Genomic DNA, 16192 nt, shown 5'->3' with positions numbered 1-16192 from the left:
TGTTATATAATCATTGATTTTAATGTAACGTAAACAATACTCAAAATAAATTTAATCTTAAGTCGAAATGAGAAATTTGTTAAAATAAACATCTCTTATAAACTATAAATAATTATATATACACTAGCTTTAAAAACTACCTTCTCACATTGATAATACGTTATAATGATCACTACATGCTAAAGGGTTAATTACAGTTCAGTTTATATGTTTACTATTGGGTTTCAAATAAAGAAAACTAAAACAGATTCCTCAAGTTTTTTTAGAAAATTTAAGAACGGTTGGCAATAAAAGTATTTTCAACGAAGTTTTACAAAATATTAGTGGCAGTTTATTTCTTAGCTTTTCATCTGATGGGTATTTTGATAAACTCTTCAGAACTGGTGTTAACAAGTTTGAGTCTATTCTAAATAAAATTCAATGTACTAATGTGAGTAAAACTTTAATTTTTTTATGTTAGTTTAAAAACATTTTTATCTAAAATATAAAAAAAATACTAAGTAAATTTTAGCATAAGTATTATTTTTAATATAATCACTATGATAAATAACCTAACACGTTAAAAACAAAAACATATTTTCAGTTTGAGTGCGAAGTGATGTTAAAATATTACTTCACACAAACTTATTACTTAATAAGAAACAAAAACACAGATCTCATTTCTTCTACTGGTCAGTTGTGTATGTATTAAATTTTTGTTTTAGTTTTTGCCAACTCTATGTGTTTTTTAACGTTTTCTACAGTTATTTTTTTATTTATAACATACTTTTCGGGTTGTTTTTACTATAAACTTCTTTTACATAAAATATTTTTAATAAGACTAATTTTATAAGTTAGAAATGTAGTTGGAAAACGTAATAAAGTTTTATTGTATTTTATACAGCATACGGAACAAAAAAAATTGATCTAAGAAAATTTGATGGGCAAAGCACAGCTAAGTTAGGAGATATTTTACTGAAGTATGAAGTTCAAATTAAAATAAATTCAAAAGAAGAAATGATGAATTTATTTCAGATTATCATGAAATATCGTGTTGATATTGATTGCATATCGGTTTTTATCAATGACACATTTGAAAGTTATGTTATAACAATGGTTAAAATTCTTTCAACTCATAAAGTTACCTTTAGTGTAAAACTTTGTTTTAGGTTAATAGTTTTTATCATTTGCCTTAAATGTAAAAATTAATACCTCGCTTTGATATAAAAACTTTTATTGTTATGATTTTGAATGTAAATAGTTACAAATTTTAAAACTGGTTAATCGCTTTCACAGTGCTAGTTTAATTAAAACAGACCAAAAGAATGACACTGTTCAATTTAAAAAATGCGAAGGAAGTTTTAGATTTGTCTAACGATTTAATGAACAACGTCAAGTCCTTACATTTGTATACAAAAGTTTTAGGAACAAATTTCAAAGAATTGGTTCAAATGGCTGAAAATATCATGAAAAATCACGTTAAGGTTAGTTTGTATTAAAATTTGTTTTTGCGTCAAAAATAGAAAAAAAACACTCCAAAACTATATCTACAAAAGATGTTAAATTTAAATAAAAGTACTAAAAGGGTTCCCGTGTCAGAAATAACAAAAATTATTAACAGGGAAAAGACATTTGGCTCAATACGAATGGTGGAAGGAAAAGTATTAAAGGAATAAAAATTTAAATAAAATAATATTCAAAAGAAGAAATGATGAATTTATTTAAAACAAAAAATTAAATCTAACCCATTCTTAAGTTTAATGTTAAATTAAGGTTTTTTTATCGTAGACTTCAACTAATATGCATTTTTTAGTTAATTGGTATGTTTTTTTTTTAGTTCAAACTTAAATATCGTTTCGAATCATTTTAGTAAACAATATTTTTAAATAAATTTTTGGAATTTTTTTTTAAGTAAAAAAAAATGCTATAGGTATTTTTCAATGTACATTATGCTTTTACATATCAACAATTATACAAAAATGTATAAATCTTTAGCTTTAATTTTTTACAAGTTGCGGATAAATATTCAAACTTACATTTAAAAGAATTGTACTTATTTGAAAAACGCTTTAACACAAATTATAACAATTAATACTATTAAAGTTTTTAAAAGGTTTTACTTGAAAAGTTTGTTAGATAAATAGTATTTGAAAAAGTACTTTTACTTGAGATTAACATTTCCTTGTAGTCGCTTATTTTTTAAAATATATACAGAGTTTTAGAAAAAAATAATTTTTTAATAATTTTTTCAATAATTGATGTATTAAAAGCTTACGTTTTGCTTTAATTTTATTTTTTATGTTTTAAGCGCAAAACCGATAAAATTTAAATAAATACATTTACAAGTATACAAATTTAAAATATCAACCGATTAAACTAATGTCATAATTTCTTTTATTCATATAGTCTAAAAAATTGTATTTATATTTTAACAGCTTTTTTCGGGTGTCTAAACATTTTTGAAACTACTTTTAATTTTTTTTGCAATAAATAATAGAAAAAAGCATAAATTTAAGCAGTTTCTACTAGCTTTTGGACAATGAACATACACACTACATATCTATGAACTTGAAATATACTGCCTAAAAAATTATATCGTTAACAGAAACTAGTATGTATAAATATAAATGTAATAAATATTAAAAAATTCATTATTGTTCAGAAAAATAATGAATTTTTTATTGCATCAGTAGTAACTTAATGTATATCTTTGACTAATTTAGAATATTTTTTAAGTATTTATATTAGTGTATTAAAAAGTGTTTTGGATTTTAAATGCAATTCTTTTGTTGCCCTGATCACTTTTAAGTATTTTTTGATTATTAAATGAATTTTTACAAACATTTTATTTTTGATTATTTAATAACTGACGACTGTTAGTTATTAAAAACATTTTGAATCTTAATTTTTCCCTTTATTTATATTGAAGTAAATAAAACACTTATCAATAATTAGCTGTTGTATAGAGAATATTAAGTTATGCAAATAAATATAACTACTCATGAACATTTTATTACTTTTATCTAAAGAACAATTTTTGATCATTATTGGTTTTTAATTATTATTTGAAATAAGACATACCTTCGAATTACTCAATGTTTTTTTTTTGAATAACTAAATTAAGTTGTAATCGAGTTATTATCATAGTAAATTACTTTGCATTAATCATTTGAGATTATGCTTTGGTTTATTTTACTTTTAATTAAATAAAATAAAGCTTTTCTAAAAGAAATTTTTCCCTTTATATTTTAAAACTTTATTTTTAAGCCTACACTATACTTTTTTTTTTAAATTACTAGTTTTATTTAGATAATATATACTTTATCCAGATCTTTTTACCTACTAATTTGAATTGACACAAAACTTGTACTAGAGTGAAATTTCTTTTAGTAAGCTGTTTTAAAAATGTTTTTTTAGATTTAGGAAAAGTTTTTTTTCATTCTAATGTATTTATCAACAAATGTTTATAAGTTTAAATACTTAAAATGTCTCTTTACTTTAAAAACTTCTATTAAAAAAAAGTTTATATAGCTCACAAAATCTCTTTCAACCTTTACTAACAACTTTAATAAGTTATCAAAATTTAACTACAGTAAATTAAAATAAGATTTTTATGTAGATTAATTAAACTTCTTAAAATATATTTAAATATATATGATCTAATAAGTGTTACGTTTGCGTTAAATAACAAAACAGCATTAAACAGTGTTCTATATTTTTTTGCCATTATCTTTATTTTAATATAATATGAACAAAACAGTAGAAATTAGCTTTAACAACAGCATAAGCTTGTTTTCAACTTTAACGTACAACTTAAACAAGTTTTAGTTAAGTATTGAAGTAAGTCGTGAGATTTAGTCACCATTTTCTTTTAATAAATTGTGGAAGTTGAAAACTTGATTTTTCATCATTTCAACAACTAAATATTGAAATCGGCTAGTATTATTTTTAAGAAAATTCTAAAAGTTTAGTTAAACGCCCGTATAATTCAGCTGTTTTGTACACAAAACTTTGAGTCTAAAAGAAAAACTATTTAGCAAACAGCAAAGTTTACACTGTTTTAAAACTATTTCTTTACACACTTATACTTTTCATTTAGTTTTAAATTTTCTACATTTTTGCTTATTTTATGTAAAAAAATATGCCCAGTAAAACAAAATTTTGTTTTCTTTTTTCTATTTAATAGTAAAAATTTAAAAAGAAGTATATATCGCGAGTTATAAAAAAATAAACAACAACGAAGTATAATTTAAAGAATATAAATATTGTCTGTAATTAAAAATTCAGTATTTAGAATGTGCATTTAATAATGAATTAAAATATTGTAATAATAAAGTAGCTAGCTTAAAAATAAATGAAAAATAAGTTGACAAAAGTTTAAGTTAATTTTTGTTAACGAGTTAAGGCATTATAGTTTATTGTACAAAAAAAAAACTTGTTATTAAAATAATATATTTTAATTTAGTAACAAATCAGCAAGACTTTTAGAGTATTACATAAAATCATACTGAAATAATTTAAATTTTGTGTCATGTACTATAAGTAACTGTTATAAAAAATCATGTACAGTTTTTTAGCTCTAGTTATATTGAAAAGCTTTCTTTTTTTGTTAGATTAATAAAAAAATATTCTAAAACCTTGAAAATCAGCCTGAGAGGAATAATATTTTTTTCAAATATTCAGTAATTACAGTAATACTGTCTCTTTTATACTTGTTTCACATTTTTTACCATTTTTTTCAATGTTTTCAGCAATGTTCGCTTGATTTTTTTTCGGTAACCTGCATAAAATAACAACATCAAATGAATACAAAATTTTAAAGAATACACTTTTACAACAACAAACATATAAAAACCTTCAAACCTAAATAAACAGATTTTAATAATAAAATTAGCAGCTTTTAAATTTAAACATGTTACTTATAGCTTTAAAACAATTGTGTTAAATAAAAAACACCCAAATATTAAGACTTAAATTATTAAAAGCAAGCTTTTAGTAAAACAAGAACAAAAAGTAGCTAAAGAAATAAAATTTAAATTCTAAATTGACTTTACAAGATTAAAAACGTAAAAAAAAATAACAGGTCTGTTTGAAAAGTAAAAATAAAAATTACTCTTAAAAACGCTCAGGTTGAAAAACAAACCTGCCGTGCTCGTAGAAGTACTCCGCCTCACCCACCGTGCCCATCATGTCAACCCCGGTGGTTTCCGGCAACTGCATGGTTACCACGGCGCCCGCGGTTGCTATGAGGCAGTCCACGGTGCCAGGCAGCCAGGGGATGGTTTGTTTGAAGGTGAGGAGCAGGGGAGCCACGATGGAGCCTGTGCTGCCCACTACCGACGCTACCCCCACCGCGTTTGCTCTAAAATGATGTTTGTTCGTGTTTTTTTTCAGTTTTTATCAAATGCGTATTTTTGAAGTTTTTATCGAATGCTAATTTATAATCACTCATGTTTTTTGCTTGGAGTTTTTTATCGAATGCTAATTTACAACTATTCATTTTTTTTTTGTTTGGAGTTTTTATCAATCATTATTTTTTTTAAGTTGTATTGTTGTTCTTATTTGTCGTTTTGACTAATTTTTGATTTTAGTTTTAAATAAACTGAGCTACTTTCATAACGTCATTTTATTCAAGCTAATCTAATTTATTAAAGCACTCATATGCATTTTAGCAAAAAAAAATTGTTCTTTTTACTATGTTGATGAATGTTTTGAACCAATTTTTGATCAAGTGCGCTTTAAAAAAAAAATTGTTTTCAAAGTTTTTATCAAGTCCTATTTTTATTAGTTATAAATTAAAATATAAATTTTAGTTTAAATTTTGTTAGTTTAAATTTTAATTAATTTTGTATTATTCAGATAGTTTGAGTTAAAGACCTTGTTTAAAAATCTTAGTTTTGTTTATTCAACAATGATTACGGTAACAGAATAAGTATTAAGTCATGAAAGTTTTAGCTTAGATTATTGTATACTGAACTGTTTTTATGGTTCTGTTTAATTGCAGTATAACTAATTCTAATTTTTATTTTGGAAAATATGTTTCATATAAGTTTATTGAAAATACAATATAATAAATCTAATGAAATCACCATTAGATGTATAAAAAATGTCGGTATTAAAACAAATGTGATGCGTTGCATTTTAAGTGTTGAATATATATATTTAATTGATATTATCAGTTGTATTTAATAACTTAAAAAGTTTTTTTTTTTTTTAATTTTAACGTTGTAGACAAAAAACAAAAAAGTAAAAACTATTTCTGAAAAGATATATTTGTGACTAATTAAGGAAGTTTTCTTAGTAAATTTTAAACTAAGAAAATAATTTATTAAGCTGTTTAAATGTGCTTCATACTTCAATAAAGTGTTGTAACTATAAAAATAGAGTAGTAATTTTTTTATATTAACTTTTACCTCTAATAGATACAAATTTCAAATTTACCTTAATACAGTTGGGAATAACTCAGCTACAAATTGATAAGTTATCCCGTAAGCTCCGGCAATAAAGCACTTCGTCATCATTGAAAACACAACTACGACTTTCTCTGCACCTAAATTATTAATATCAATAAACACTTTAAAGGTATTTAGAAAGTTTTTAAAAAGGTTTTCGAAGTTTTATATTCCAAAAAGTATAAAATAATAAGAACACTACAACTACTTGTTTACCAATATAGTTTAAGACCTTTTGCAAGAGGCTTCTTATAAACAACTTATAATTAAAGCCTACTCGATATCACTGAACAAAACTAAAAAAATGTATTTAAAAGGCAAAGTGTTTATAATTTTCTAAAATCGTTTTTGTATGCTATTCTTTAAGAGAAAGTTTAAAAAATGATTGTTCTCACTCATTATAAACGAAAGAATATCTCTAGTGCAAATTTCGATTCTCCCGTAAATTGTGCTTAAGATATTTTTTTTTGCTTCACAATACAAACTCCAAAATATCTAGTGTAACTCTCGAGTCTATTTTGAAGTGTAACAAAGACTTAATTTTTTTGCTCTTCATTACAATCTCAGTATATCTAGTGTGAGTTTAGATTTTTCGTGAAATTTCCCCTTTAGCTCTTTTGCAGCTTGTCGTCTCCCGACTTGCTAAAATGGCCCACTCCAGGAAATCCTGGCTTAGACTAGTAGTTTTTTTTTTTATTTCTGCGGACGTCTTAATTACTTAGTGCTTTATTTTAGCAACAGGAAAAACAATTACTACTAATTTTAACATCAAAACTTTTATATCACATTCCAACATAGACCGAACAGACAAACAAAAAGCAAAATGAAAATACTTACACCTAAAAAAATGCTACCGCCAAGTCTTGACATATTCACAAATCATAAAAACCCTAACGTGATAAAGTCTTCCCGACACTTTTAAAACTTATCTCCACCGGAAAACTATTTCAAAAAACTCCCTAAGCAGAGAACAACACACTTGTGTTACCGCGTCCGAACTGTTCGCAGAGGATGGTTGTAATCAGGCACAATCCGCACATGAGTAGCATCGACACCAGCATCTTCTTCCTCCCAGTCCGCTCCATGAACATCCACACGATGACGAACGCGACAAGCTCCACTGCGCCGTCTAACGGTTTATCAATATGATTAAATTTTGAAATTAAATATAATTGAGTTTTGTTTATTATCGCTATCAGCACCACTGCGCCGTCTAATGGTTTAATGAGTTTGCGTGTTCGAAAAATTAAGTGATTGGAAATTTTTAAATGTTTTCATGTTTGAAGACTGTATTTAAAATGGACATTAAGCAGACCAATAAAAAAGGTTTTTTTGATAATTTATTGATGTTTATATTTTCATAAAGAAGGTGTTATTTTTACAACTCATCTATTTTTTATCGCTCTCTCTACGCAACAAAATATTTTGATTATAACAAACAGAAACACCAAAAGTTTTACTCGCATAGAGTATTGTTGACGAAAATGCTGCCCTGCAGAGTGTCGACGCTGTAGTTAACACTGAAGTAAACTTCACTGGTGATAAACCTGTTTTCAATATTAAATTGCTAATAGTTTTCAAATGTTTCATATAAAGAGTAAGCATGTTTGTGTGTTAAGCCAATCACTTCAGTTTCCAGTAAAACAGTAATCAGTAAGAGGTATCTCATTTTGTCTTTATTAAATTAGCAAAGTTCTTTTTTATGTTTTTGTTTATCAGTAAACAAACTTAAGTTAGTTTATTCCTTTATCACTTTTATTTATAAAATATATTCACAAGTAACGTGGTAGTATTGCTCAAGTTTTTCATATTTCTATTACTCTTAGTAACTTTAAAAACATAATATTTTTAATTAAATAAGTTTAAATAATCATTCATAATATTATCTCAAACCACAGAAGCGTAGACAAAAAAAGCGTGTTTCTAATTCTTTTTGTTCGGAATAAATCTAATATTGAACATTCTTCTACTTCTTCTAGCTAAAAAAAAACAATTGAAACTAAAGCCAATTACATGAAATGAAATTGTTAATTTAAAACGTTTTTTAGACAATACATTGAAAACAGGATAACTAAAAGAACTAAATATTTATAGTTAGATGTAGCAATTACTGGTTTCACTGCTGATCAGATCTTTAAACTACAAAGCCGTAATAAAAGATTATAATAAAGTGACAAGAGCTCAAAAAATAGAACTTATAATTGTAATTTATATAATTGAAGTTTTTATAGTAAATCATGCATAATAGAGCTTTAAATGCTGTATAATAACTAGTTAAACTAATAAATACAAGCAAACAGATGTTAAGGTGGTTTTAAAATTAAATTAGCGTTTTTCACTTTTTTTATTGAAAACACGTTTTACAAACAAGCTGTACAATATACATAAACAGCTCGAATTATTACTAGTTAAATTCGAGTTAGTTATAGTTAAAAAAACAATTCTAATGACTTCTATAAACTTTAACTCAAACTACTCATACCGTAACAGCTAAAACACGTATCGTTTAGAAAACGTTATAAAACTTTCATACTATAAAAATCATGCAGATTTAGCATTTTGTAAAAAAACACAAATTACAAAAGTAGAACATTTTAGCATCTAAACAACCTTCGAGTTAGAAGCCTTCTCCCATATTTCGGGTTCAACAAGTTTATTGCCGTTGAACTTTGCCAGTCTTCTAGTAAGCTGAAAAGTAAAAAAAAAAAAACTATAAACTTAACGAAAATCCTTGTATAGTATTTTTCACATATAAGTACTTAAAGAAAAATTGTTTTTTTTTCTGCTACCATCTTTGTTTATAAAAACAGATATGCTAAACAAAAATGATTTGAAGTTATACTTGCTAATTAAAGACTATATTTTATTTATATTACTAATTTTGTTTTATGTATACTTACTGATAGTTGTTTAATGTTATATTTTAATACTAACAAAATATTAATAAGATAAAATATCAATGTTTATTGATAATTATTTTATTTTATATTTTCACATCGATAAATACTTATTTATTTTATACTTAACTCTAACTGATTTTTTACATATCTGAATATTTTACCTGTTTGGCTTGTTTAATTTTGCCCATTGAAAACAGCCATCTAGGGGATTCGGGGATGAAACAAACCACCAAGGGATAGAGAATGCACAGCAGTGAGAGAACAAGCTGAAGTATAAGTAAATCAATAAATAAATAATAAACAAACTAAGTAAATAATGATAAAAAATTTTACTACAACGTTTGACAATAAAAAGTTTCAATAGAAACAAACAGTTCAAGACAGATAAAACTTCTAACCCAAACATATAAAACGAACACTGATTAAAAAATAACTAAATATTGTTTTAATCAAAGTAAAGCAAATATTCTTAATGGAAAAACTTAGTTTTTTAAAATTAACAATTTATTATTAGTTTCGATATAAAAACTGACGGTAATTTCGTGCCAACTACGCCAGTTGTACGCGATTCCTGAGAGAACCATGTAACCAACCGAGTACATCCCCTGAATTTATTTCATTTATTGATTGTTTGTTTTATTATTTATTTATTTTTATTCATTACCTGAAACCACATCCCGAGCATGTTTCTGTACTTGTTCGCGCAAACTTCCAGTACTGCAAAAATTTTGTGTTGTTCAAAATACAGCTTAAATCATTAAGAATCGATTTTATTTTTGTTAATGTGTATCAGTTTAAACTGAAAATAGTGTTCTGTAACAGTTTTTATAACTCACTTTACGGTTCAAAAGTGTTTTTAAAAATTGAAAAACAAAATCTAACCTCAATTTAACAAGTATTTTGACAACACTTGTTAAATTTTACTTTTACAAATCTTATTAATTGGCTACGTTGATTAAGTTAATGCTAAGTTTAATAAAGATTAATAATTAAAAACTTCACCTACCCTGAACCGTATTGTTATTCAAAAATACGTTCCAGTTTTACAATGTTTTCGTGTTACATAACAACAAAAAAACATGTTGAAACAGTAGTAAAATACTTAATGCACAATACAATAAACAATTGTAAAAAGTGGTAATAAAGATATAATAAAGCAGCAATAAAACACTTGATGAAACGCACAGTAAACGTAGCTTGATATGAAGATTCCGTTGATGAAGATTGACACGACCATCCTGGTGGCGACGAACCAGGAGTATTCATGCGTGAAAGCTGAACCCACCTGGGCTGCTATTGACAACAAGGTGCAACATATTATAACCGTCTTCCTTCCATACCTGAACATTTCACATTTATATCTAAGTTTAAGTTTAACTAAATAGTCAGCCGAGTTTTGTTGGCATCACTACAGCTTTCACAAATTAAAAATATTAGTTTTTAAAAACAAAGTGAAAAGTTAAAAGCTCCCTTCTTTAATGTGTTTAAACTTAAAGGTAATCTTGTTATACTACAATAATCTAAAACAAAGTCTCGATATGAAAAGACCGATTGAACCAATGAACAGGTCAACCGTCAAACTAACTTTAAAATTGATTAAATCCGTACTACTGTTCTAAAAGTTATCAAGCTAAAACACAAACCGCGTTATTAATTCGAAACAAAGTAAGCAGTGAAACTACCTGTCTGATACTATTCCGAATACCACAGACCCAATCATCGTTCCGGCCATGTAGATAGAAGTAGCCAGGCCGTCTAAAGGAGCTCGATCACAAACCAACTCGAACTGTTGGAATTATTCAAAATGCATGACTTGATATAGATATAGAAATTAAAAATACTGTTTTAACATGGTTCTGTTTGTATTCATACTTTTTTTTAGGAATTACAGCTTTATGTAAATATTCTAAACTGAGCAACAAACATTCTACTTTAAAATTTCTTAGGCGTAAAAGAATAAAAGTCATGGTTTCAAACAAACTTTTGAGCTAGAAACAATGAACCTCTGTATAGAAAAAACAGAAACATACTTCGGTGACAACGGTAGAGGAGAACAAACTGTCATCGAATTCGTAGCCGTCCACACAAGCTTCAGTGTGGTTTCTGTCAATACAGTCTACCGGGTTGCTCGATCTACATCCTTCTATATATTTGTACCTAAAATTATTGTTATAACTCAATCAACGAAACACTAATCTTTAATAGTTAAAGTATTAGTCTAATAAATAGGTTTTGAATAGACTAAACACATTAGAGACGTATTTGTAGGTTAAGTTAAAGTCAGTGTCATATTTCAATACTTTAGTAATAAAATCTTCGACAGTTTAGTATAATGCATATATAATTACACTTAAAATGAACTTTTTTTATGTACATTTAAAAACAAGATTCATCTTCAGTAACAAAGAGAATCATAATACAAGCAAGAACTTAAATAAAGTGCACAAGCTTTATGTAGAACTAATTGAAACTGATTTTAATTATATTTTCATATATGTTTTAAATATGAGTATACACTTCTAAATGTTTTTTGTGAAAAATAATTAGTTAACGTATAAAAGTGTTTTGAAAATGGATCAAGCGAAATCTTGTAGATTTATTTTTCTTAAAATCTTATATTTTAGCCAAAAATGATTTGAAATTATTTTAAATCCGGATTTTACAAAGCGGCGAATTAGTAGATAACATACGATGAAAGTAATAGAAAGGTCTGACGGATATTTGAAGGGAGATTGAGACTTACACTAGATATCATGGAGCTTGTTAGAAAAATGAAGGCACGTCAAACCATTTGGGAGAATTATTAGTAAGGTAAAACAACCACCTTACACTGGACATTCTCAGGTTTGTAATTAAAAATAAGGCGATTGTTTTTAAATTTTTTTGAGAAGGTAGCGATTGTGAAAATTAGTTTATAAATCTTGTTTCTATATACATTTTGTAAAGAGTACATGCTTACCTCTTACAGTTATTATAGCTCTCTTCTTCATATGGTACAGTTAAGTTTAATATTTCGTTTTCAGAATAGTTTGATTCGTTCAGAGCAGATTTACACCTAAAATTGCATTTGAGAAAACTTTAAATATTAATGGATACAATCAGCTGGTATTAAAGTAGTTGTATTGTTGTATTTCTATTTTAAGAAATTCTTAAAGTTAATGAATAATTAAAACAGAACAACGTCAACAAAATTATAATATTATAGGTAATACTTTTAAAAACTCTATTATCATTGTTTTTAATAAATTAAATCTTTCTTAAAAAAATACTTTATTTGATAAGTTATTTTTATAAACTTTATTAAAACTTGTTTTAAATGAAATCATTAAGGTGTTAAAAATATTCACAGCTTGCAAAAGGCTTCGGCTTGGTAATTACAGAAACCTTGTAAAACATACAATATTTACTAAAAACAATTTTTTTCTTATTCTCTAATGAAGACATTTTAGTACAAATATTTTATTGAATAAACTCTTTAAAGCTGCAACAAAAAGTTAAACATAGCAAACTACACTTACCTGAAATCAGGACTGTAATTTATAAAAACCGGACTCATTTCAATCATGGCTGCGAAAACTGCTACGTACCCGATTATCAGACCCAGAAGTTTCTGCGATCTTCCGAAGCCTCCCACGTCTTCGAGAACAATATCGTAATCCATTGTTTGCAGCCTTGAGACTTAATTGAAATGTTCTGTTGCTAACTGCTTTGCTGCTGAAACTATTACGCCTTTATTGTAAAAACACTGCAAAAACGTTTTAGCTTTTTTTGTTCATTTCTTTTGTGTGTAAGGTTAGTTTCAAAAGTGAGCTTAAAACAAACTATTTTTTTAGACTTTAAAAGTTAAAAAAAAAACAGTTAACTTAAAACAAATCATTAATAACGAGCTATATAAGTGCTTAACTAATTGTAAACATTTAAACAAAAATATTGTTTACTATTTTCAAAAGCAAATAAAGTTTTGAAAAAATTTGCGACAGCATGTGAAGCATGCAAATAAATAGTGAACTAATATAAAAATAGGTCAACTTAAGAGTTCATTGGAATTTAAATGACTATAAACACTGAGACTTTCAGCTTTTTCTACCTGCGTGAAACTAAAAAAAGTAAAAGAAAAAATCACCAAGAAAAAAGTTCTGTATGCCGCAAACTTCATTGTAATATATTAACAAGTTTGAAAGGACTGATATAAATTACTTTAAAATGCATACGAACTTCTTTGTGACAGATAAATACAAAAATAAATGATTTATTTAGCAGGTTTAATTTAAATTGCAATAAATTGTAAAACCGCAAGTCAGCAAATTGCTTATGGTGTAATAAATAAAACTCTGTTCACTCGTTTAAAAAGTTTTTATAGCGTGTTTTTGTTACTAATATAGTTTGAGTTTTTGCTTAAAAGACGAAAATAAAAACTTCAAACTGATTTTGTTTTTATAAATTTTGTTTATAATTTTTTTCGCTGCAAACTTAAGTAAAAAATAAATGTTTAACAAATTTTCAATGAATATTTAGATATATTTTAGTCTGTTTAAAAATAATTTTTGTACATTTTTGAATTATTAAATTAAAAAAACGAACTACGAATGGTTAAAAAAAGATTCTGAAAACAAACTTATGAATAAAGTTTTATAATCAATTTAAACTTCCAGCTAACTAACTGAACGATTAATTAAGACTACTTAATTTATTGATTAAGTTGTTTACCATATGAAAGTTTGTTTTTTTAATTTTAATTATTAACTAACAACATTACTATTTGCACAAACAGCTGTAAAAGATAATGCACTATATCGAATAAATAGAGTACATACAAACCTGTTATAGTATAAAGTTTTTTTTTATAAAACTGATTAACAATAGTTAAATGTTTGCAGAATAATGCCTTTATCAATAAAAAAGCAGTTTCAAATCTATAAGAAAATATACACAGTTCACTATTTTAAAACATAAAAGCTTACTTAAAGTTTGAAACAAACCGACAACCTTTTAGTCGTAAATTGTTTTACAATGAATGGACCTGTACTTTCTGGAAAATATACTTTAGTTTAATAACAGTATACGTTTTTACAGCAATTTATTAAGTCAAATGGTTGTTTAATCTTTACAAAAAAAATTAAAATTTTAAATTGTATATCATAAGTCATATTTTATAGCAACTTTTTTTACAACAATTTTAATACTTATGACTTGTTTTAGTTAAATACTTTCTAATCAAAGTTTGTTTTAAATAACTTAAAACTATACTTAAGGTCTTTTGATGTTCATCAAATATAAAAAAGTCTGAACTGAATGAATTATTTAAAATAGAAATGTTAGGTTTTAACGCTCAACAATTTTTATTTAAGTACATTCCAAAAAACACTATAATAAGCTATTTGTATATAAATAATCTTATTCATCTATATTGAAAACATACAAAACTTTTTAGCCTAAAAGAAACACTGAATATGACAATAAAGAGTCGTGGTAAAATTTTACTGCACGTTTTGTTATTTAAGAATCTTTTTAATATTCAGGTGTTACAAAATTAAAGCAAACATAAAAGTTTAAAAGCTCTTAACTAGTTCTTATATTTTTGAACAACGAAAAAATGCGTCAAGCTATTTGAAATTAACGTCAAGTTTTTACAAAAATAGTTTTAAATGAATGTTTCCAAAAAAAATATATAATTTCCTTTATAGTCATTGTTTATAAGAATAACGATAAATCGAAAACTACATCTCAGGCTAAATAGTTTGACAAAAAGAGTGTAAAAGTACATAAGGCTAGTATTGCCATAATCGGCAACAAACATTTTTTTTTACTTAAAATTTACAATGTTGCTTAGTGAGTGATTTGTTTTAAAAAATATATGCATAATTTATGACAGTATCTTATATATAGTAATAAGTATTATAGATTAACACGTAAGTGTTAATTACACACATGTATCAAACTTTCTAAAATATTAACGAGTCGAAAATGTTTATATCTTTATTTTAATTACATTCTTCATATTTAAAAATAACTGGTACATTAGTGTTGTTAATTAAAGTACGCTAGTTGTAGAAAAGTTATTTTTATTGGTCTGTTAGACTATCCTTTATAGCTAATATTTTGTAAGATTAATTACACAGTTTTTTAAAGCCGTGTTAATGAGAACAGAAAATAGTACCAAAGTTTATTAGACTAAATTTTTCAAAGCCTAATACTTAGTCGTTATATTAAGTTGCTCTATATAATAAATGTTTTTATATAAAACTTAAAAGTTTTGTTTTGTCTTACATTCAGATTTTCGTAAAGTATTATTAATTTGTTTTAGTATAATTTTAAGTTTAAGAGCTTAAAACTTTTTTTAATTTGACACAGGATTTGGGAGGATTTTATATAAAATGGGTAATACATTCAGATAATGCTGCTCGCGGACCGCATTGTACAGAAAAAAAAAGTCTTCTACGGACCGCAGTTATTCAAAAAAAAAGGTAAAAGAAAACAATTAAATTATGTCATTTAAATCTAAGTATGGTAAAATATGCAATAATAAAGCATATATAAAACTAATTATTAAGTTAAAAGCCAAAATGTAAGTTTTTAGTACCAGACCTAATTAAGAAATTGTTCATAAATAAGTAAATAACTTCACTAATATGGGCCATAAATAACATAATGCAAATGATATACTTTGGTTTACTGAGATACAATGATTTTCAAGCACTAGGCAATGTTCATAAATGTTAAGCTAACAAAAGCTATATATACTATTTTGAATTATTAAATTCAAACAACACGATATTTATTTTATAAAGCACGTGTTTTTTATTTTAAGCTTGCATTAGTATTCCTAAATCTTAAAAAAATGATTTGCTAAAAAGCTTTAAA

General features: G+C 25.6%; 1 protein-coding gene across 1 annotated transcript; it reads right to left on the bottom strand.

Moving 5' to 3' along the window:
• Positions 1-4665: 4665 nt before the first annotated feature.
• Positions 4666-12992, bottom strand: LOC145828787 (organic cation transporter protein-like). The gene is made up of 13 exons (XM_082936538.1): positions 12850-12992; positions 11362-11488; positions 11014-11117; positions 10517-10671; positions 9996-10048; positions 9865-9936; positions 9493-9597; positions 9042-9119; positions 7896-7998; positions 7411-7560; positions 6421-6529; positions 5123-5341; positions 4666-4759 (listed from the first exon to the last, which is right to left on the bottom strand). The coding sequence occupies exons 1-13, from the start codon at positions 12990-12992 to the stop codon at positions 4666-4668; spliced, it is 1512 nt and encodes a 503-aa protein (XP_082792664.1).
• Between the last annotated feature and the right edge of the window lie 3200 nt (positions 12993-16192).

Source organism: Thalia democratica, chromosome 2 (assembly GCF_965202585.1).
Source record: "Thalia democratica chromosome 2, ktThaDemo2.hap1.1, whole genome shotgun sequence".
NCBI lineage: Eukaryota > Metazoa > Chordata > Thaliacea > Salpida > Salpidae > Thalia > Thalia democratica.
This window is presented reverse-complemented; position numbering and strand designations above follow the sequence as displayed.

What these genes read in the sequence shown, in the direction of transcription:
- LOC145828787 (XM_082936538.1), bottom strand. Translation starts at nt 12,992, where the DNA reads ATGGATTACGATATTGTTCTCGAAGACGTGGGAGGCTTCGGAAGATCG. An exon ending in AATTACAGTCCTGATTTCAG is followed by an intron (nt 11,489 to 12,849) that starts GTAAGTGTAGTT and finishes CAATAATTTTAG; the next exon opens with GTACAAATATATAGAAGGAT. An exon ending in CATATCAAGCTACGTTTACT is followed by an intron (nt 10,049 to 10,516) that starts GTGCGTTTCATC and finishes AAATTTTTGCAG; the next exon opens with TACTGGAAGTTTGCGCGAAC.